This window comes from Panthera leo, chromosome B4 (assembly GCF_018350215.1).
Source record: "Panthera leo isolate Ple1 chromosome B4, P.leo_Ple1_pat1.1, whole genome shotgun sequence".
NCBI classification, from domain to species: domain Eukaryota; kingdom Metazoa; phylum Chordata; class Mammalia; order Carnivora; family Felidae; genus Panthera; species Panthera leo.
In genome coordinates, this window is record NC_056685.1 from 18,129,155 (window position 1) to 18,154,049 (window position 24,895).

The 24,895-nt window shown below is 34.9% G+C and overlaps 1 protein-coding gene across 1 annotated transcript in view; it reads left to right on the top strand.

The window, feature by feature from the left end:
• The window catches only part of MALRD1 (MAM and LDL receptor class A domain containing 1), a 774,784-nt gene extending 750,497 nt beyond the window's left edge, over positions 1-24,287 (top strand). The window contains exons 39-40 of the mRNA XM_042948257.1: positions 21,258-21,333; positions 24,063-24,287. Of these exons, the coding sequence (XP_042804191.1) occupies positions 21,258-21,333; positions 24,063-24,143 (157 nt within the window). The 3' untranslated portion in view covers positions 24,144-24,287. The remainder of the gene's footprint in view (positions 1-21,257; positions 21,334-24,062) is intronic.
• The last annotated feature ends 608 nt before the right edge of the window (positions 24,288-24,895 follow it).

Genomic DNA, 24,895 nt, shown 5'->3' on the forward strand with positions numbered 1-24,895 from the left:
GGGGTCAAGACTCCATTTCTGGTCAAATTAACTATGGAAGAGATATGAGGCAGGGCCAGTACTACAAACATGACTGCAGGGACTCTATATAAGGCACTGTAATGTGGGGCCATATGGGGGTCATCATGAAAGGTCTCTGTAAGGTATCTAGTATCCCTTTCCCCATGGCCCAATATCTACCAGATTTATACTCCTGCTACTTTAGAGGAAGTAACAAATATGGCAGCCTTCTAGAGTTGTTTCACTAATCAAAAGAGTAGATGTAATAATCAAACATGTACTTAAAAATCAAGTATAAAGAATACAAATGGTGGACTATTTATTTTTACCTTACCTGAAGCCACATAATACACCCACTTCTTTTCTATTTTAGATGATATCTTCTTTACCTGGGGAAAAAATGGCAATATAGCTGTTTATTATGCTGCACTGTGGTAGTTACTCATGAAGGAATGTGTTAATTTAATAAATACACACTAATTAAAGTTAAAAATAAACAATGTGACCTGAATGCGATCTTGGGAATGCCTCATGATTCAACTCCACAAACATTTATTAAGATGTGCTAATCTTGAGAAAGTTCCAAGATATATGATACCCCTGCTTTCTGACTCATAATACATGTTTAACTGTGATGAGTATAATAGAAATGTAAACCAAGATATTTGGGGGGTAAGATGGAAGGAAAGAATAATCAAGAGAATGGCTGGTATTTGTATTTCTGATAAGAAAGGAGGTGATTAGGATCCCAAAAGCTGAATCAGCTGCCTGTAACCCCATGGGAGATGCAGATGTTCTTATTATTTGAGATGGGTGAATGAGTGGCCCTGGCCCCTAAATAACGTATCTATCCCTATAATATTATATCCTGTCTACCGGACCTTTTGCCAGTACAAACACCATGTTGATAATGTGTACCTTTGGAGGAAAGTTTAGCTCTTCTAGTTCGAAATCCCTGGATAGACCTAACTTGGGCCCAGGAATGAATACTTATCCTTAACAAAAATCAAAACCCCACTTACCCTATGCCTCAAGGAATTCAGTTGCTTTTACAGCTACGGTGTCACTATTGAGCCTGCCCTGGTCCCGGGGCAACAATCAAGGTCATTTCATAATTCTTGCAAACCTTTTCTCTTTCCACTGTGCATTTGCCCACAAGAAATACTGCTGTTAAGATCTAGGAACCTAACTCCCCAATCTCAGTCCCTGTGTATATTGTAGCCATGTCCTGCCAATCTTGCTAAGTGTTTGCTTTGAGCTAGAAAAGGGAAATTGAGAACAGGGTTTCAAAATCCTCCCCTTCTCCACAGGGAGCATGGAGCCTGCTTGAGATTTTATCTTTCTCTCCCTCTGCCTGTCTCCCCTGCTCTCTCACAAATGAATGAGTCAATCAATGAATACAAAATCCTCCCCTTAAAAATGGTATTGGGTCACATGTGATTCCTCCTCTTCTGCCTCTCTCTTCTTCTCTATTTTAAAGAGAAGCCTAGGCCACCTGTTCCCTGATACTTTTCCCCTAATTCTCATCTGTTTTCTTTTCCTGAAATGGTAGAAAAGAGACAGAGTATTTAGAGGAAAAAGTATTTGTCCCAAGACTGTCACATTTCTACTCCTCTTGTAACCCACTTCCTACCCTGTGACCAGAGACTTCCTGGAGCCAGAGCTCCTCTCACGTGAGTGGAGTGAGTGGTATACAGGTCAAGTCTTGAGCCATCACATGGAGGCAGCATATTCAAGGGAGCTCGCAATTCAGATGGATAGATGAAGAGGGCTACAAAAGGGATATGGAATTTGTATGGGGACTTGAAAGATAAACCAGGTGGAGATGTGGAAAGGGGTTCAAAAAAAAAAAGAAAATGTAGAAACTCCTGGTTTAAAAAATGGTTCATGTAACTACAGAATATGGGAGGGGAACAATAAATTACAGATAGTAAAGTATGTTGTAGAGAGGTGATTAGGGTTTTGAATACCTACTTAGGAGATTTCAATTCACTTAAGAAAAAAAAAAAAAAAAAGAGCTGAGTGCTGGCCATTTTGTCTTTCCCCTCAGGTCCACCCCTCCACTCTTTTCCATTAAAGAGGGTAGAGAAAGGTAGAAGGTGCCTCTGGAGACTTGGCCTTCAGGGATTGCATTTATGGACTTCTTTGTCATCTGAATTTACATTATGTTTGGCCAAAGTGAGGTACTTTGAGGGAGGAAAAAGAGAAGAGTTGGGTTTTCATCACCCTGGCTGCTTCCTGCAGTGAAGTTCCTGCTGGCTGCTAGAAGTCACAGGGCTGTCAAAAGGCCCTATGCAAACTGCAGCTACCTTCTCCAGTATCTCTCTTCTTCCTCCTTCCAGCCTACGGTGATAACAGGCCTGATGACTGGCCCAGTCTACTGTGCTATCGCTTACTGTTTCTCTACACCCTGGCCATACCTTTGTAAACTTTCCCTTTATCAAATATTCAATTTCCCAATTTGAGTATGTCAGCTATTTCCTGGCAGGGCCTTAACTGATACAAGCTAGGAAAGTGTTTTAAGCAGAAGAATGACAAGATCATATCTGTGTTTAAAAAAAAAAACAAAACAAAACGCAGAGCATGAGAATAGATTAGAAAAAGATCTAATCTTTTGGGACATAACCCTTCATACTCAAGAGGTTTAGATGAGAGATGATGAATACTTGAACCTGAACAGTGATGAATGCCTTAATATAGGAGATGAGAAAAAAGCAATTGTCAAAGTTGATTTGAGGGTATTGTACTTAGGCGCTGTGTGATTGGTAACACCACTAACAGAGATCCAAAAACTCAGGACTAAAGATGGATTTGGGCAACTGGAAGAAAACTATTTTGATATTCTGTATTTTCTTATGTATAAAAGCCCAAACTATAATCATTTACAGGCTGCCCCCACAATTTAGGGCCTATGTATTATGTTTACTATCACTCTTATTTATGTATTTATCTCTAGTTAGATTTATTTATTTTTTTTTTTTGTACTGAGCCTTCTCCTAAGAAACACTAATCATGAAAGCATGGTTTTGAAGTGCCATCCATATATTTTTGTCCCACCTTTAATATAAAATATAACTATAGGGTTAAAATGTTAACATTGCACAAATTACTCCTTCTTATAACCCACGTTACACCTTCTACATAATGGGAAATAATAAATTATTTTAAAGTTTTCTCCTATCTCCAAAACTGCATTATTCAAACAGAATATTGAACTTGGTTCTTTAGGCCCTGATTATTCTCTGGTTGTAATGTAACTGTATTACACCTTCACATATTAGGGTGTCTTCAATCTGAGTGGTGTCCTACCTTTATATTTGTATTATAATTCCCTGAGATAGTTAATGCTTAAATTTGTTTATTTATTTTTGAGGGAGAGAGAGAGTACAAGTAGGGTAGGGGCAGAGAGAGAGGGAGACAAAGAATCTGAAGCAGGCTCCAGGCCCTGAGCTGTCAGCACAAAGCCCAACACAGGGCTCGAACTTACAAGCTGTGAGAACATGACCTGAGCCGAAGTTGGACGCTCAACCTACTGAACCACCCAGGCACCCCGAGACAGGTTAAGGCTTATTTTAAAAAATTCCTAAATGACAATTCAACTATTAGACAAGATAGTTGACAAATCTATTTGTATGGTGGTCTTGACCAAACAACAACTGATGGTTAAAAACAACAATGTCTGGAACTCACTCATAATTCTATTTGTAGATAAATCTCTGGAAAGCAGGGACAGCATTATTTGTTTATCCTGTACCCAGCCTAACACAAACTATGAATTTCATAAATAACATGTAGGGCAGATGAAAAATCAGATGGTTTGGATCTGTAGGTTTACAATAATATATGAGTCTTCGGACTGAGGCTCTATGGGCTAAATACGCCCAAGACATAGAATGAGTGATTCCAGTTGCCATCTTTCCAGACTATAATGGCCAAGAACTTATTAGTCAAAGAAATATAGGGCAAGTTTCCAGAAATGCTATGTTTACTTCTTCCTTTACCATAGAAATAAAATGTAAAAGGGAAGACTTTCAAAGGCTAATCACAAAAGTGGTATCCTCTGTGAATCTTCCCAGATCACCTTGGACAGAAAGAAGTAACCACTCCTAAGCTTTCAAAGCTTTGTTCTTAGCCTTGTTTTTCACTTACCATATTGACTTTTGGTTTGATGCCTCATAACATATTTTGAGCCTCTTGATGGCAGGATCCTTGTTCTATTCATATTTATATTCCTAAATTCAACAAGTAGCAATTAGGAATTCATTTCAGTAATGATTTTATTGAATTGAATCTTTCAAACTATTTACCATAGGGTGTTGGAATCCAAATGAACATTTTATATTCCAAAGCAATATTTTACTTGCCTTAGTGCTCCAGAATTTATTTGTACTAGAATCCTTGCAGAAGACTCTAAACATTGGGATATCATTGTTGGGTTTTCCTGAAGAATTTCCATCCAGCTTGACCGAATTGTATCATATTCTGTGGAAGCTGAAAGCAAATAAAGGAATACCAAATGATGCCTACATGTGTAACCCTTGGAAGACTCATTAATGAGGCCCATGATGGGCTACAAATTCAGTCCATAATCAGAAGCTTAAATCCTAGAATATTAATAACAAACATTAGAGGATACCAAAAAACCTACAAGTATAATCATTTAAAATTTATGGAAAAAAACTGAGCATCCAAAAGCCTGGGAATTTCAGGAAATTGAATTTAATTGAAAGAGTAATCGTGTCGGCTCTCAATACTGTCCTCATACTAGACCATTTCATTGAGATGTCTATTCATATGACAGATTTTGCCCTCAAGTTTCTGAAAACACTGCCTGGTATCTGACACCTAATCTTATCAATCTGATTGGTAATCTGATTAACAATTTTATTTATATTATTACTCTCATTCTATTTTCTTAGAGAAATCTTTTCCAAATGAGTGTATAGATGAACTCTTTTTAAGAAAGTAATATTCATATTTTATACAGAAACAAAATTAGAAATTCCATTTGAATTTATAATACATTTGCTATTTGTACTAAATATCTAGTAATTCTTTAAATAACTAATTCCCTGATCATTTAAGATACTGACTAAACAAAATCAGTTTATATGCAATTATGAGTAATACAAGTCTTGAACAATGCAAGCTTTATGGTATAAGTGTATATATTGCTGTTGCTAACTATCCTATTTCAAATCTATAGTCATTGGACACAGACTCCAAATAGTCTAATAAAATCTGTTTAAAACTTATAAAGTGCACTCTACTGCATAACAGCCCCATGTTCTAATTATTTGATCTGAAGACAGGCATTTTGCCATATTAATACAGGTGACTGTTTGGTAGAAATAGTCCCCAGGGAAGGATTCAAACCTTCACAGCAACCTGTCCCTGTTTACTATAAATCTTACATAGCAAGAAGACCTTGTTTCATTTGCTTTCTTTGTCCAAGAAATCAAAGTGGATGAAAGTGTTGTATGAAAATCAGAGTTGCTCCTCGAAAGAGGGAGCCTGTTTCAATGAGAAAGGACAGGATGCAGAAGATAAGTGAGGGGGTGTGTTATTAGTAAATCCTATAGCTTTACCACGGCATGCAGCAGACACATTCAGCAACTTTGGAGAATCAGAATGCTAAATGTTTTTCATCATTAGAGTTTACTAAAGGGTAGGATGGGATCAGTTTCATAATTTTTCTTCAATAATCGCTTTGCTATCCTCCTGAGAGATTCTTTTCTGCTTTCAAACCATATTTCACACGATTTCCCCTTAAAGCATCCTTAGGGATACTCTTACTAGTTCAACAATCTGTTTACTGTGTTAAAATTTCTAGCTAACTAATGAATCAAAAGACAGAATGACAACAGAATGTAAAAGACCAGTTTATATGCATCTTTATAAAAACGAAACCCATAATTCATAAACTGTTAGCAACCCATCCATGTATTTGTTGGCAAACATTTATTAAGCACCTATTTTGTGGTAGGCATTGTGCTAAAGATGGGAATACAAAAATAAATAATAATTTATACTCTGGTGAAGAAGGAATATAGAAAAGCAGATAATTCCAATTCTTCAAGAAGCATATATTAAGCACATACAGTCACTTCCTACCCAGCAACGGAGAAACACAGGTAAAGAGGCTCACGTTGCTTCAGAGGTGAGAGTAATGTGGTGGAGAGATTGAAGGGTGTGTTGTATTTATCAAATCTGAATTCATGAACTAAAATCTACCAGATGGGAAGGAGGAAGAACATCACAAAGACAGAACAACTTGTGTAAAGGCACAAATTGTGACAGAGAACAGCATGGTTAGTGTGAATAAAACACAGGTAATGTAAGAAAAAATGGTGGGAAATTTATTGGGCATCAACAGGGAATGATTATTTGCAAGAAACCTATATAAAATGCTAATTTGTATGCTTGGGTGCTTATAATTTCTAATTATGTTTTTAAAATAGGTTGTTTGAGAATAAACAAAATACAATTTTATTTTTCTGTTTTTTAAAGTATAAGCTAAACTTATTCATAGATCTGAGAGCTTTAACTGTATATATTAATAAATCCAAAATAGAGTACATATATATTTTTAAATGTTTATTTATTTGAGAGAGAGAGACCGCAAGGGAGGGGCAGAGAGAGAGGGAGACAGAGAATCCCAAGCAAGCTCCACACTGTCAGTGCAGAGCCCGACACAGGGCTCGAACCCACGAATCATGAGATCATGACCTGAGCCAAAAACCAAGAGTCAGACACTTAACTGACTGAGCCACCCAGGCATCCCCCAAAATAGAGTATATTTTTAAAAATTTGTGGAAACTCATGAGTCATAATAAAATAAGCCCATTTTTTTCTAGACAGATTTTCATATAATGCTGTAAGTTTTAAATTGTCTAAAAAGATTTAAAAAGCGGTAAGTTGCTAGGTGATTGCTAAGGGAAATCATGAAGACTGATAATTAACTTCAACATTGCAATCAGTTTCAATCAAAGAGATTATGTATCTAAGAGAATTCAATAAGGAAATTAGAGAGAGTTTTCATATACAGCAATTTACATGGAAAAATATTTCATTCCAATTAAAAAAGTACTATATGTTCTGACAGTAAAACGCACCACACGCAGCGGAATACAAAGAAGAGAAGTTTATTTGGCTCCAGAGTGAACGAAGGGTCTGGCCAGTGAAGAGAGCACTTAAGAGCAAAAGCAAGATTTATGAAAAAGCACAGCCCTCCAAAAACTTTAAGTAGTGCTGCAAGGCTGAACTGTAAACTTTGAGAAGAAATGCTAACAGAGGACAATCAGGAAAAACTGGTGAGGGGGGCAGATCTTAGCTTAGGTAAATGACTTCCCAGGGGTTGGGGCAGGGTGGTACAAAGCTCAAGCAGGGGAAATGCCTCCTGGTATCCTCCAAATTGTAAAACCATCTCACCTCCCCCAGGATTCTTAATACATAACAACTTAATGAAGATCAATTGGGAAATACAACAAAGTGCCAGAAAAGAATTTAAAATTATCTTTAATGTCACATTAAGAGGGGCGCCTGGGTGGCTCAGTCGCTTAAGCGTCCGACTTCGCCTCAGGTCATGATCTCACAGTCCGTGGGTTCGAGCCCCGCATCGGGCTCTGTGCTGACTGCTCAGAGCCTGAAGCCTGTTTCAGATTCTGTCTCCCTCTTTCTCTGACCCTCCCCTGTTCATGCTCTCTCTCTGTCTCAAAAATAAATAAATGTTAATAAAAAATAAAAAATAAAAAAAAATAAAAATAGTAATGTCACATTAAGAGATACATATGGTTACCATTTTGATGGATCTTCTTCCAAACTTTTATCAGTGTGCACACACATAAACACACGTACACACACTTGCATCTTGAAATCTGAGTTGTTGTCTGCAATTTTCTTTTTTCCCTATGCTGATCATTCTCAAATATTTTACTTTCAAGATACCTTTTTTACATCTTTAAAAGTTATTGAGAACCCCAAAGAATTTTTTATGTGGTTTGTAGCTAGGGAAATTTATATTAAAAATTAAATTTGAGAAGAATTTTAAATTATGTTAGTTCACTTTAAAATACATCCACTAAATGTTAAGAAAAAACACATAAACATAATTTTATATATATATATGTGTATATATATATATATGTTATACACATATAATATACATAGCATTTTATGAAAAGTGACCTTTATCAACTGTAGGACTTATGGCGTCACATTTATAGAATAAAGAAAAAGGAAATATTTTTAGAAGAGATAGCAAAATCTTACTGAAGGAAAAGTATGTGTTAGCAAGGTAAAGAATTCAATCTTACATATATCTGTGTGTATATATATATGTGTGTGTGTGTGTGTGTGTATTTTTTTTTTTTTGAAAAGGGAGATATATTTTCATAGCTTTTTGAGTAATCATGGATAGTTTTTACTACACCAAAACTTGACATTGTGGTAGTTTCTTGAAGTGTAGTTGTAAAGTGGAATCTGAAATACTATCAGTAAAGTTTTTGCATTGTTACATTAAAAATTCATTGGTCTATCTAGCACTTTGTATAGGTCTTTTACCTATGTATGATTTTGTAGTGCCAAACATTTTTCATTTAGAAAATTACCAGTTCAGTGAGTTATGTAGCTTGTCAAATGTTGAAACAATTCATTAGGCAACTTAAGAAAAAAATCTCATCAGACAAGTCTTAAAAATGATGGGAAGCTGTTGTGCTCATGATAGAAAACGTAAGTTTTTCAAAATTCTAATTTTTGTATGAAAGTTCAGATTTCATCATTAACAAGAGATATTGTCAGGTATTTTCTCTGAGATTATCAGCCTTTCTTGTTCATTTTCAATAAAATGTCTGCCAAATGCTCTAGTCTGAATGACCACAGGTTGTAAGTCATTCTTTTAAATAAAAATGTTATTCCATGAAAAAAGAAGTTAGTTGAGCATGCAACTCAATCTTGCAGTGCTTTCCATAAGATAACATGCACTTTAATATGGCATAAAAGTACTTTATGCATACTTCTCATAATATTAAAAAAAATTACCTGAACAAGTTGAGATTCAGTATAATCAGTTTTTGTTGTTTCATCAAGGTCATTTTGAAATGAAACTGACTTTTCAAAAAGTTTACTCTGAATATATGGTGGTGAAGAATGCAATGTACATGTGGGTACCACTGCCTCATTTCCTGCCAAGGCCACTGACAGTTTTACCCATCACTGCATTTACACCATCTGTGCAAATATCAACACAATGAAAAAGTCTGTTAAAATAAAAATTCATTGATCTAGCTCACACTTTGGATCTTTACCAATGGGTATTATTATTATTATTATTATTATTTTGAATTTGTACACCTCCTTAAGAGGTCCTAGGACCCCTAGTAGTTCACAGACCACACTTGGAGAAACATTGCCCTTAAACAATTATTACCTGAAAGAGCTATTTAATGTCCTCTCAAGTATATGTATCATCATTTAACCATTTTCCTATTATTAGACATTTAAGTTGTATCTAATGTTTCATTATTACCAATAATTTGTGATGAGCCTCTTTCTGTATAAATCTTTGTCTTCCTCTCTATTTCTAAAGATTGACTCCTAGTAATTTTACTAGGTCAGGAGAGATTCTCAGAGTGTGCTATCAAACACATTTCCACAGGAACCCCAGCTCTGCATCTGGTTCGCATTAGGCAGCTGTGAATGTGCTAACACTGCACTCAGATGAGGAGAAGCCGAGTAGAGACTATCTCACATTGGCAGCATGGGGTCTCCTTAAGGTTAAGCTACAGGAACCTGGGTCAGCTTTATTCATACTAATCGTGTCCATATTCCTGGGCATGTTCCCATTTAGGCACTCTGCCACAGCAAGATCGCGTTGAACAGTGACAGGTTTTGTAGTCCGTGATATTTATTTCCTGCCTGAAAAGAGTAGGAGAAAAATATGGCAGCTGCTGTATCATGTGAATGAGTTTAGCAAATTCAGTGTCCCAGTTGTTTGGTTTTGTGACCCCAGATGATTAATCCTTTCCTCTCCTTTTTGTGGCATTTCTGGTTATGTTTGCAAACCCAATTCTTTCTGAACTTTTTCACCCAAACATTTGGTTCAGCTTGTTCCTTAAAGAGTTGGAAATGAAAACTTGAGGTCACAGACATTCCCCCCTAATTTATTCCTGCTTTTTAAAAATTGGCTTGGTTCTTCTTTTTCCTTTTTTCCCTCCTAGTTTGTCTTCTTAAAAAAAAAGTCAATATATTGCTAGAAATAGAGACTATTATATCGCTGAATATTTCCATTTGCCACACTTCATGATTTTTTTTCTTTAGCAGTAGTCGGATTATATAGTATTTTATAGAAGTATACTTTCAATAAAAAAAGTTGATTTAACAGACTCAACTTATTCTTATAATGCCTCATGGTGTCATGTGATTTCATTCTACCAACAGATTCTTATAACACATTTAATGTTTGCTCTGTAATTACCTACAACAAAAGTAATCTCGGTGTTGACTTTTTTTGGTAATAAATACAAACATATGAAAATGCTCCCCAAAATCAAATTCTCTGAGACACTGTAGTGCTTCAAAAATTCCATAAAATTCAGCCCCCTCCTTGCTACCACCTTCTTCTAGATAGTTTTTACTGAAGCACAAGTTGGTGTTCTCGCCTAGACAATTTTTACTGAAGCACATTTTGGCATTCAGTATGATTATTTTGAAAAATATCAACTGAAACAACCTAGTAAAACCCATTATGTCCTCTCTTAAATAATGTTGTGGGGACTTGTTACTCTTTTAGCCTAGATTACACCAAGAAGATACACAGATATTTATGTCTTTCTCCTGAGTTAGAGATGTGCTACTTAAGTACCTGCTCTGTTTCTTCTTGAAAGTACTACCTATGTAGCTGATTGTCCTGTTTAAATTTAAATTTAAATAATTTAAAGAAGAATCTGAAAGTCAAAGTTGTATCCTTCAGTTAGTAAATATATTGACTCTCATGATATCCATTTCATGTACTGTCCATCTCCTCACCTCTGGCTCTATTTTCCAGTTATCAGAATTCCTTTCTTCAACTTCCTATGTACTTCTTACTTATTTTACATTCTTCTATTGTACTTATCTTTGCACACTGCAAGGAAAATATGTCCTTACTACAAAAAGAACAAAATAAGGTCTAAATTTTATAATTTGTAATAATTCTCCTTAAAAACAGTTTATTCAAACTGGCTAAAATTTGAACTGGAAATGAACAGATAGCAGGTATAAAATAAAACTTGTTTAAGGCTTTGAGAGAAAAAAAAAGATCATATATGTGAATCATATGGCACTGACAACTGCATAGGAAACACACTACATCAATCTAAAATCAGGAAGCAAAAAAAATTATCATTCATTAATCTGTATGATGGGACAGAGAAAAAAATTAGTGGTACCCAAATTAAGAAACAAGTATTTCTTTAAAAAGATCTCTTCTTGACAGAGAGAAATGTGTTTAATGAAATTAAAAACAGATGAATAAGGGGTGCCTGGGTGGTTCAGACAGTTAGGCATCCAACTTTGGTTCAGGTCATGATCTCGTGAATTTGTGGGTTCAGGCCCCGTGTCGGGCTCTGTGCTGACAGCTCAGAACCTGGAGCCTGCTTCAGTTTCTGTGTCTCCTTCTCTCTCTGCCCCTACTCCACTCACATTCTGTCTCTCTTGCTTTCAAAAATAATGAATATTTTAAAAAATAGATGAATAAAAGTGGTAACCCAGAAATACTTTATTTTATTAAGATTTTATATTTTCCTTTTATCTGAAGATTAGCACACTCAGAAAGGCTGAGGCATACTAACAAAGTCTTAAGACTGGGAACATTTGGAAAAACCAAATTAAAGAGTTTTAAATGACAGAGGTGGAAACAGGGAGAGTAGAGTTGAGATTTACCTCTGTGGGACACCACAGATTCACCATTCATCAGACTAAGCAAAATTTAACAAAATAGGCATGATTCCCAGAATAAATGAATTCTATTTCAATCTCTTAAATGACTGTATTTCATAATTGAGATGGATCCTTTTTTTAAAAAAAAGGTCACATGTACTTTTATGGTTAGAAAACATTTTTCCCCAGCAGTAGCAAATCAAATACTTCATAGCCTGAAAATTTATTTCAAGATCCTCATATTTATACATGGATGTTTCATACCTCTCATTTTTCAGAGATACATATGACATATGAGGAACTCAGACCTGTATTTTTCAAATACTTTAATATGAGTTATTTGTACCAAATTATTTTTTCTCTAATCATATGACTGTTTCAGTTTCTATGTCATAGAAGGAGATAGAAGGTCCACACCTATCCTTTTCCTCTCATCTTCAGGGAAGCCCCCAAATTACTCCTCTGGGCTGGCCCTTAATGAACTGAAAAACGAATGCAAAGAGAGGGCAAAAGTAGGCCCCTGGCTCACTTAAAATCTTGGGCTAAGTGGAAGGCTCCATGACAACAATAGTAAAAATGATTCCCTTTTCTCTCTGGGTATTGATGAAGTGTATTGTTGGGAGTGGACATGAGGGAACAGAACAGAGAGCAGGTTAGTGGATTTTGTTCCATCATCATTAATGCTTTGGAGTATATGCATTCACTAAGTTATTCTTTCTATAAATATTCAGTTGATTCCTACTGCATTAGGTACTGTGATAGAAGAGTAAACCAGACAAGACTTTATCCACCAGAAGACTTGTGGTTTAGTAGAAGAGTCTCACCTGCCCTATCTGTAAAATAGGTATGAACAAGATGACTGCAAAGGTCTTGCTAGCTCTTAAAATTAGTAAATTGATATATTTTTAAAAAAGTATTACACTGATTATTACTAATTTGATACTTCCTTATTATTTTTATTTATCCCACGCCCCTTCATTGAAATCAGGCTTTGAGGTCAGGAGAAAGAAGCAGGAAACTTAAAAGAAAGATACAGATACAAAAGGAGGGAAGAGTAAGAAAAAAAGGTAAAGAGAATAGCACTCAACTATTACTAGGCACCTTCTTGTGGTAGGCACTGTGCAGACATGTAATTTCATCTGAGAGACAGAAGTCCAGTAGCTGCCACACTCCAAAAAAAGTTCTAGAGGCAGGAACCATATACTGAACAGTTAACTCTGTAAGTCCAGGAACTAACACGATATTTTAGTACATAGTATGTGTCCTAGAATTATTGGACACGTTTAAATAAATATAAAATATAAACAACATCATCAACATTCTATCATTTGAACATCTTTAGAAATGAGTCATCACTTTGTAGAGCACAATTTTCCTTCAGGCACTTAGAATGATCATTTCTTGTATTTTAGAATATTCTTCAACATTTTGAAACAATATATACGAATAATTTCATTAGTGGAAGAATGAGAACAGAACACACACACACACACACAAAGAGCAATATATTTGGTAAATAAATTATGTTTATTCCTTCAAATCACCTTGATAGCTGCATTACCTCAATTTGAGATCATAGTTCTCCATACTTTTTAGCATAGAGGTTTGTACAACAGAGTTTTCTGATACTGTCCACATATATGTAACAGGAATCATCATGCATTGCCATCTCAAATGATATTTCCTTTTACTTTTGTAATTTGTACTAAAGTTTTGAGCTCATTTTCCTCTATGCATTTTCTAAGCCTTTTTTTTTTAATATGAGAAAAAAACTGTGACAGCTTGTTCCCATGAGATAGTAGTGGGGACTAAGGTATTTGATTGATTAGACTAAGAAGGCTGACTAGTTTGTCAGACACACAAATGACATACTAGTAGCTTAGAGAAAAACATGTCTGTTGTTAATAAAAAGAAATTAACCCACTGATAGCCAAAAATAGCAATTAATTTAGTAAGTAATATAAGACACTCCCAATAAAACTAATTATAAAAGTGGATTACAATTACTAATTAATAAACTTCTGATGTGTGTAAACAGATGTTCATTTTGAAACATATACTTTTCAGCAGAACACCTTGGGCACTGTCTTTCCTATCATTTTCCTGACAACCATTCTTCAACATTCAGAGTGATACTTGAACTCACTGTCACCTTTACTTTCAACCTACATAAAGGTTACTACTCACTTATCGAGTCTAAAGATGGTCACATTAAGTGACAGACTCTACCATAACACTACGCAACACTCCCATAATAATCTTTCTACTACAGTATCATTACAATTTAGTTTTATATTATTAAAGGTTTTATAGCCCCAAGAAGCTAGAGATAAATGTATCTATCAGTAAGAAACTTAAACAGAGAAATTAGACAAAATAATTGGAAAGGAAAATATTTACCTATCTCTATTTACAAATGACATGATCATAGAGAATCCTAAAGAATCCAAAAAAAAAGCACCTAAAGCAAATAAATGAATTCAGCAATGTTGCAAGATACAAATTCAAAACACAGAATCAGCTGTGCTCCTAAACCAGCAACGAAAAAGCAGAAAAAGAAATTAAGAAAGCAATCCCATTGACAATGACATATAAAAGAATAAAATACCTGGGAATAAATCTAACCAGGGAAGTGAAAAATTTCTACACTTAAAATTACAAAGCATTACCAAAAGAAATTAAAGAAAACTTAAATAAATTGAAAGACATCTCCAATTCACAGAAAGACTTAATATTGTCAAGATGTCAATGCTACCCAAAGTGATCTAGATTGAACATAATCTCCAACAACCTTTCTTTGCAGAAATGGAAAACTGATCCTCAAATTTATCTAGAATTGTAAGGGCGCCAAAGAATCATAACAGTCTTGATATAGGACAAAGTTGGAGAACTCATACTTTCTGATTTCAAACTTACCACAAAGCAAGCAAGCAAGCAAGCAAGGAAACAAACAAACAAACCTTACCACACAGCTACAGCAAACAAAATACTTGGTATTGGCAAGTGAATATACATGTAGATCAATGGACTAAAAATGAGAAGACAAATGTAAACCAAACCCATTCAACGGGGAAAGAACAGTCTCTTCAACAAATGGTTCTGGGACAGCTGGATGGCTACATGCAAAAGAATGGAGTTAAACCCCTACCTCACATCACACAAAAAAGTAACACAAAATGGATGTAAGACCTAAATATAAGAGTTAAAACCATAAAATATTTAGAAGAATATGTAAGAGTGAATCTTCAAGACCTGGTATTTAGCAGTGCTATTTATTTAGATATTTATTAATTCATTCATTCAAACATAATTATACAGTGCTATATTAATTTCAGGTGTACAACATAATGATTCAGCAATTCTATGCATTTCTCAGTGTTCGCCAAGATAAGCATACTCTTATTCCCCTTTTATCTATCTATCCTCTCACTCACCACCCCTCTAGTAACTACCAGTTTTTTCTCTGTATTTAAGAGTCTGGGTTTTTTGTCTTTTTTTTTTTTTTTTTTTTTTCATTTTGTTTCTTAAATCCCACATATGAGTAAAATGATATGGTATTTCTCCTTGTCTAACTTATTTCACTTAGCCTTATACTTTTTAGGTCCCACATGGTTGCAAATAGCAAGATTTCATCCCCCCTTTTTAAAATAATTCTTTCTTTTCTTTTATGGCTGTGTTACTCCAATATATGTGTAACACACACACATTACTTCTTTATCTATGTATGGACACTTGTGTAGCTTCCATATCTTGGTTATTAGAAATTATGCTGAAATAAAATAGGGTGCATGTATCTTTCTGAATTAGTGTTTCTGTTTTCTTTGGGTAAATACCCAGTAGTGGAATTACTGGATCATATAGTAATTCCATTTTTGTTTTAAGTGTTTTCAGGAACATCCATACTGTTTTCCCACAGTGGCTATCCCAATCTTCATTTCCATCAAGAATGCACAAAGTTTCCTTTTTCTCCACATCCTTTCCAACAATTGCTATTTCTTTTCATTTTAGCCATCCTGACAAGTTTGAGGTATTATCTCATTGTGGTTTTAATTTGCATCTCCCTGGTTATGTGATAGAGACCTGACACCATAAAAGTCCCAGAAGAAAACATAGGCAGTAATTTCTTTGACATTAGCCACAGAAACATTTTTCTAGATGTGTCTCCTCCAGCAAGGGAAACAAAAACAAAATTAAGCTGTTGAGGCTATGGCAAAATAAAAAGCTTTTTGCATAGCGAAGGAAACCATCAACAAAACAAAAAAACAACCTACTGATTGGGAAGATATTTGCAAATGATATAATCTGACAAGGGGTTAATATCCAAAATATATAAAGAACTTCTACAACTCAACATCCAAAAATCAACCCAATTAAAAAATGGTTAGAGGACATGAATAAACATTTTTTTCAAAGAAGACATACAGATGATCAACAGACACATGAAAAGATAGCAACGTATTCTTAGGTATGACACCAAAAGCCCAAGAAACAAACAAACAAAGATAAACTGGACTTCACCATAAGCTTTCATATATCAAAGGACATTATCCAAAAAGTCAAAGAACCTACAGAAGAAAATATTTGAAATCATACATCTGATAATAGTTTAATATCCAGAATATATATCAACTCCTACAACTCAACAGAGAAAAACAACGTGATTAAAAGAAGCAGACTTTTATAGACATTTCTTCAGTAAAGATATACAAATGCAAACACACACATGAAAAGATATATAACTTAAATGGGGACTCAAACATTTTTTTGCCAACATTTGTAACATTATTCACGATAACCAAAAGGTGAAAACAACTCAAGTGTCTATCATCTGATGAATGAGTAAACAAAGTACAACATATGCACACAATGGAATATAATTCAGCCATAAAAATCACTGAAGTTTATATACATGCTACAATATGGGTGGATCATGAAAACATTATACCAAGTGAAATAAGCAGACACAAAAAGATAACTATTATAATGATTCTATCTATGCAAAGTACCTAGAATAGGCAAATTCATAGAGACAGAAAGTAAAGCAGGGGTAAAGAAGGAAAAGGGGCTGGAAGAAAAGGAGAATGGGAAGAAATGGGAAATCATGGTTTAATGGTTACAAAATTTCTATTTCTGGTGATGAAAACATTTTGTGAGTAGAAGTGATGGTTGCATAACACTATGAATATAATGAATGCCATTGAATTATACACTGAAAAATGGTTGAAATGTCAAGTTTTATGTTATATATATATATGTGTATATATATACATATATGTACATATATACACACACCACAGTATTTAAAATTAATAATAAAATTTTAAGAAACATTTAATTACATGTTTATATGTGTAAATTTTTATGGTGTATGAATTATAATTTAATAAAGCTGTTAATAAATACATATAATAAATATTTACCTCAAAGTCATGTTTAACTATGTTACATCCAGTAACATAGATGAGTTTTTTAGTTTTTCTTCATTGACCATTTACAATAATTTCAGATACCTAAGATAAACACTTCCGTGTTTTTTTTTTTAATTTTTTAACATTTATTTTTATTTTTGAGAGAGACAGAGCATGAGCAGGGGCAGGGCAGTGAGAGAGAGACACACACAGAATCTGAAGCAGGCTCCAGGCTCTGAGCTGTGAGCACAGAGCACAATGTGGGGTTTGAACCCACGAACCACCAGATCATGACCTGAGCAGAAATCAGATGTTTAACCAACTGAGCCACCCAGGTGCCCCAATACTTCCATGTTTTTAATCAACACTAAAACAATTTTGTTAGTTAATAAGCCATGAAGTGAATTCCTTTAGAGTTATACATATGCTCACTAAATTTAAAGTCAAAATTTCCATCAGAATTATCCTAGTTCTACACTGACATCTCTCTTTAGCCCACTCAAAATGCCACTGTATACAGTGTCTGTACATATTGGATACAGAAGCTTAATAATAATTTAAGGGAATGAAAGATTAAGTTATAGATGGAAAACTCATGTGATCCATGCTACCTTTTCTCTCTACCCTGAAATTCTAAGCCAATTCCTTGCTGATTCCTGAAGGTGGTGAGATTCTTTGAAACCTCAACTTTATTAGAGCCATCTGCCTATTAACAAATACAGTAAGTTAAACATAGCATATTTTAGCCTAATACAGGTTTATCACTGTACCATACAATGTTAGAAATGGCAGAAAACTTGATAATCAAACATTTTGTTTTCCTCATTTTAATTTCTATCATATCTATCATTTTTTTTCAATATATGAAGTTTATTGTCAAATTGGTTTCCATACAACACCCATGCTCATCCCAAAAGGTGCCCTCTTCAATACCCATCACCCACCCTCCCCTCCGTCCCACCCCCCATCAACCCTCAGTTTGTTCTCAGTTTTTAAGAGTCTCTTATGCTTTGGCTCTCTTCCACTCTAACCTCTTTTTTTTTTCTTCCCCTCCCCCATGGGTTTCTATTAAGTCTCTCAGGATCCACATAAGAGTGAAACCATATGGTATCTGTCTTTCTCTGTATGGCTTATTTCACTTAGCGTAACACTCTCCAGTTCCATCCACGTTGCTACAAAGGGCCATATTTCATTCTTTCTCATTGCCACATAGTACTCCATTGTGTATATAAACCACAATAAACTCAAAATGGATAAAGGACCTGAATGTGAGACAGGAAACCATCAAAACCCTAGAGGAGAAAGCAGGAAAAGACCTCTCTGACCTCAGCCGTAGCAATTTCTTACTTGACACATCCCCAAAGGCAAGGGAATCATTTCTATCATTTAAGATTTCCTCATTTCTATTATGTTAAGTAAAATTATGTTTGAATATCAAACATAGATAACTGATACAGATGGAAAATTATAGTACTTAAAATAGTAAACGTATGGAGTTGACACTAGCTAGAAATTTACTTAATGGAACTCTCTATGGATGATGGGTAATATTTTACCCTATAAACAGGAAAGCTATTAAGAATTAAGCCTAACAATTCAGAAGTTTCTAATGTTGGGAGACATAGCTTTGATGTGGGAAAAATAGTCGTCTGTGATTGCTAATAAACATAATTTAAAGTAGGAAGAATTTACCATTGCTCACATACTACTCATACTGTGACCTTTCCTCTTTTACTACAACTTCACGTCCTTAAGTATCACCTTTTTTTCTTTGTGGTCACCCAATCCCCAAAGGCTAGGCACCTATAGTTGTTTGTTTTTTTTTTTTGCTTTTGTCATTTTAAGAGAACATTAGTTAAGACCTAAAATTCTCTCAGAAGTAGCTCCCATAGCTGAATTTAACAGGACTGGAAGATTGATCAGTTTACCTTCCTTCTGCCTGCCAATCTTGGTCTAGGTCACCTGGGGTCCCAGCAAAGCCAAAAATAATTCTCTCACATCAAGATCTTTTGTGTTGCCTGTACCTCACTTCTATCCAATTGACTTCCAAGCCTATTCCTTCAGTTCCTGGTTGTCTGCCTGGCTTTTGGATCATCTGTCCTGTCTGACCCTATGGTTTAGATTTCCTCTTGCTTCCTGATTCCATGTCTGATTTCAGCTGAGATTAATTTTTCTGAGCTGTGCTGAGCTGTGTCTGCAGTTGTCTGATCTTTATCTAGTTCCTAATTTCCATTTTGTTTTGTTACTCCCTACCCGCATGTGCTCTCTCTCCAGCCTTTGTTTTGGCATCTTGAAACTTCTCTTCAACTCCCTACCCAGTCTCAACTCTAAAAGCAACCCTGCCGAGGCCTGTGCGTAACTACACCACTTACTGAGCTTACTACTCTGAGAACTTGGATTTACTAGTCTTGGAGGAGGGAAAGGCAAAGACTCAAATACCATTTATTCAACCTAACTGTAGCAACTCATAAGTATTCACTTGATACAGTTAAGGAATTAACAGATACTTGTTGACTCACTAATAGTGTCTCTATGATTTCTTTCAAATAATAATCCACAAATATAGATGGTATATATGTCCCTATGCATTGATAGCCACAGACACAATAAGTGTGAACTGGTTAAGCTATTGAATATTTAAGCCAGTTGTATAGAAATAGTGGAAATTAGGAAGCTTTGAAGACTGAATCCACAGGAGAAACGTATTGCCAGTCAAACACTATTACCCAGATTAGGCTGCTGGACTCACTAATACTGTTATTTCTTAGAAGAGGATTATGTGGTTTGGTGAATGACAATAAGAGGTTATAACTCTGACAATTTCTTTTGAAAAAACAAATAAGTAAGAGTTTCGTCTTCATAACCTTTTCCCTTAGGATTTACAGGTATATTATTGACAGACTTATTGCCATTATACCCTGACTAGGCAAAAATATTCTCTCTCTCTCTCTCTCTCTCACACACACACACACACACACACACACAAACACACAGACACACACACGTTTATATATGTTTGTTTTTTCCCTCCTGGCTGCCTTCAAGACACTGGCAAGTATCCTACAATTGGTCTTCCATTCTCCATTATGTGTGTGTGTGTGTGTGTGTGTGTGTGTGTGTGTGTGTGTGTGTGTACATGTATGGGATCTTTCCAGGAATCTTTAATGAAGTATCTTTAGTTATCTGGTTATATTTTTTTGTTCCTGTCATGAATACATTTTTTATTCCAGTTGTGGCCAACTATTCCAGGGCTTGTTGTCTTCTAATAAGTCTACTGACCCTTAAGTAATTAAGAATAAAAAGAAAGTGATCATTAGGAGTGCAGTTAATCAGAGTAAATTAAGCAGACCTAGACCACTATGTGAGATTATCAAGGACATTATCAAACACATATTTCTTATGATTCATTAAAGAAAAAACACTAACATTAAGAACTCTTCAAAACACTCATATTTCCATTTGCTATTTAAAATGTTAAGCACTGATTCATTGCCATAGATCTTTGTAACAGACACTGTCATGAAAAATAGTCCTCAGGATTTGGTGGTTTGGTACTTTTGAAATCTAAGGTGGCCTTTCCGTATAGGCAGCACTTTTTAATGTTGTATCCTTTGTATTACTTGAGTAACATTTTAAGAAATCAACTTTAATACTGATTTATGCCACTTTTTATTTGCCTGTGTTTATTTGGATCTAAATATCCAGAGTTCAAATTACATTTGCTTTCAAGAATGTGGTTGCCTTGGTGTCCTTAAAAAAAAAAGAAAAGAAAAAAAAAAAGTTTACTTATGATAATACATTCATAAAAATAAGTATGCTGTTTAGACAATGTGTCTCTCAAATATGTCTATCAGATAATAACCTGAAAAAGGACGGTGCTACATTTAATACTTCTTCTTCTTTTTTTCTTTTAATGGCCCTGTGTGCTTTAAGGAAAACTAAAGCAAGTGTTAACCAAGCATTTGTTAATCCAGTTTATGGGAACTGGAGGGACCCAGAGAAAACGGAGGTAAGTGCTAATGGTGAACTGTATTGTTTCAGAAGCAGAAACACACACACACAGGGTCATCTGGACATGTTTCCACATCATGGCTAAGAGGAATGTTTTAGCAGAGTCAGTTCATTGGAAATGGGAAGGAATTTCAGTTGCTCTAAATGTGCAGTGAGAATTTTCCATTCCAGGACAGATTCAATCTGCTTGTAAAGTCAGTTCACTGTTAAGTGGCTTTGTGGTCACTATTCATACTCAACGAGAGCTGACAAATCTGGAAAATATCAGTTTAATCCAGAGTATTAGTCAGCTACCCGTAGTAACTCTTTATTGACTGTTCTTTGTATTCTATTCCCAAAGACAAAAGGGAGGATAGCATTCTGTGCTCCCTTTAAATTTAGGTGTGAGCAGTAAAAGGCTATTACCTGATAACTCAGAAGACTAAAGGAAAAATTAAAGTGTATTACATCTTTCTTGGGCCTTTTTAGGGTCATTCCTTATTTAGTGCAATAAGTAGTCTAGAGAGAAAATGGGCAATAAAATCTTTTTCATCTCTTTAAGTAGATAATATGAGCATTCATTTGGGTATAAAATAGGATTAGCCTGACATGTCACTTCTTATCTATGAAAACCTCCTTACATCCGATTTTAGAAATATATCTGATTCATTCTCTTGTCAAAGTGAGCATATAGAAAACAAAAGTGTTGATCCCCCCCTATTTTTTTAAATGAAAATAGGCCATGAACAGTTGTTACCATTACTGAAATGAGTAACAAGGTGCCAGATCAGACAGTTTCTAGTAGTTCTGGAGAGTTGGTTGATATGGCTGAAGGTTAACACAACACTTGACTTTTTTGTGTGTTTTATTTACTAATGATGTCATACATACTTTTAGTATTGTTTTGGTAGGAATGAAAACAAGAAGATATTTCACAGAGCACAGAGAGAATTAATTTGGATGATACGTCAAGTTAATCAAGACACAGCAAAAATTAAAATGTAGCCCCTCCAATGAATAAATAAATGGATATTTAAGAAGCCTAATGTAATTTATCTTCTTGGCAAAGTAGACAGGCGTAACACAAAGCTACTTCATTTTTAGTAAAGGAAGGAAAATTTACTTTTTTTAAATCTTTAACATTTAGTATCTGAAAGATACAAATGATATAAAATGTAGTCTTAAATTTAGCATTTTTATATTAATATCTTATAAACTTGTAGTAATTAAAAAGCTGCTAGGAAGGTGTTGTACATCTTTTCTTTCTATTGAGAAATGGCTTCTCTGGCACACAGGTGGGGGTTCATATCAAGACCCACCCTTCAAGGTGCTTTCAAGACTCTACTATGTATGCATATGAGTGCAGTCAGTGACTCTAGAGAACCTTGGAAACAATTTCCTTTTCTCTATCCTAATTAAAAACAATTCCTCTTTCACATTTTTTTTCCTTTCCATTAAGAAAGGCTAGAGAAGAAATCTGTCACAGTTCTTGAACTTTGTTGCTGCTTTGATTTCTGTTGTTTCAGAAACAATAACTTTATTTTAAACCAAATGTACCTTTCCTGACTTTGTAATAGTGAAATTGACCTCTCCAAAAAATACTCCTCTAAAAACTCAGAGAACATTCTCATATCCTGATATAGAGAGAATAGTATAATGAACTGCTGTATATCCATCACCCGACTTCAGTAATAGCCAACCCATGGTCATTCTTGTTTCACCTCTACTGCTACCCATTCCCACTACACATCAGAGCGGTGATGGTGGTTTGCTTTTTTTTTTTTTTTTTTCTTAAGACTTTGTTTTGTTTAGAGCTGTTTTAGGTTCATAGCAAAATTGAGCAGAGGGCACACAGAGCTCTCCTATATCCCCTCCCCCGCCTCACACACACACATGGCCTACCCCATTATCAACATCCTGCACCAGAGGTGGTACATTTGTTACACAGACAAATCTGTATCTCCATATCATCCAGAGTCCATAATTTACATTAGGGCTCACTTGGTGTCAACCAGAGTATTTTTAAGCAAATCCCAGATATCATTTCATTTCACATGTAAAGACTTCAGTTGTACCATTAAGGAATAAAGACTTTTAAAAAATATGACCATAATATCACAGGTAAACATTTAATAATAATTCCTTGATATCATCAAATATTCAATGTTCAACTGCTGTTGTTGCTGTATTTTTAAAATCAGGATAGATATATGGTATATACATCCAAATTGACAGGTATGTTTCCTAAGACTCTTAATCTCTAGGTTCCATTTTCTTTCTCTCTCATGTTTTCTTTGTGATTTGTTGAAGAAATCAAGGTGTCTGTCCTAAAAAAAACTCCACATTTTAGGTTTCCTAATATATTCTGTAAACTGTAAGTCTCTGAACTAAAAGCTGGGGTTTTTTGTTGTTGGCGGTGGTAGTGGTTTTGTATTTTTTGTTTGTTTGTTTGTTTGTTTTGTTTAACTCAACTGTGATCAATACAGCAGACTTAGAGAAACCAGCACCCTAGAAAGAGTCAAGATTCTGGCCACTGCACTCCCCTGTCTCACCAGAGGTGAGGATAAGGCAGTCCTATGCCCCAATGGCCTTGGATACACACACCAACATTAGGCCTGTCAACAGTAAGTGTGGACTAAAGGTACTAGGGAGAGAGTCAGGAATGCTCACTTCATTCTGCATGATCTAGAAAGAGGTCTATTATTTTAATGCCTAAAATCCTAACCTTTTCAATGTGTTTTTCTTTAGAGTTCTGTATACTCCTTCTCAAACCCATTATATGGCACAACATCAGGATGCCTGGAGACCATATCTAATCATCTGAAATAGTACCATCAAGATCAAGTATGATCTAGGGTATGTAGTTTATAGAAAATTCTAGTCTGTGAAATCTGATGGAAACTCATCTTATGCAATAGTAGAAATAGAAGGGATTCAGAATACTAATTATTACATTTACAAATAAATTTTCTTACTGAATATATTAAATGTTTTCATGGCATCTGAATCAGAACCTTAAGTTCATTATACATCTGAATATTTTAATAAAATGTTCTAATTGATGTTGTTTTCCTTTGATTTTATCATGGTCATTTAAAAAAACACAAATCAAACTGCTTTATATCCTGAATATTAAATAAGTTTTAAAATTCTTATTTATATGAGATAGAACTTAGAAACAAAAAGGTGAACTAATTCAGCATACAAGCTAGCAGGCATGGACAAATCATAGTAATCCTAATCCAGATAACCATGAGTAAAAGGTATTTCTGTATCTGGAAAAAAATGTGAAATTATCATCCTAAACTTGCCTTTATTCAAATAATTATTTAACACCTATCTTCATTTACACATAAAAATAATACTGAAATATATGAGTTATGAAACTTTGGACCACAAGAAACTGAAAATCCCTACTCCTATGGTTTAAATAATGTGGCAATTATTATACACAAAACCGGGAAATTGGGAGAACACTTCTTTTGATTGGTTATTGCAAAAGCTCCGTGCCTTTAGCAAGGACTCTGGTTATTTACAAGTTTCAGTTCATAGGCTATGTTCTCAAATTAGCTCCCTGACAG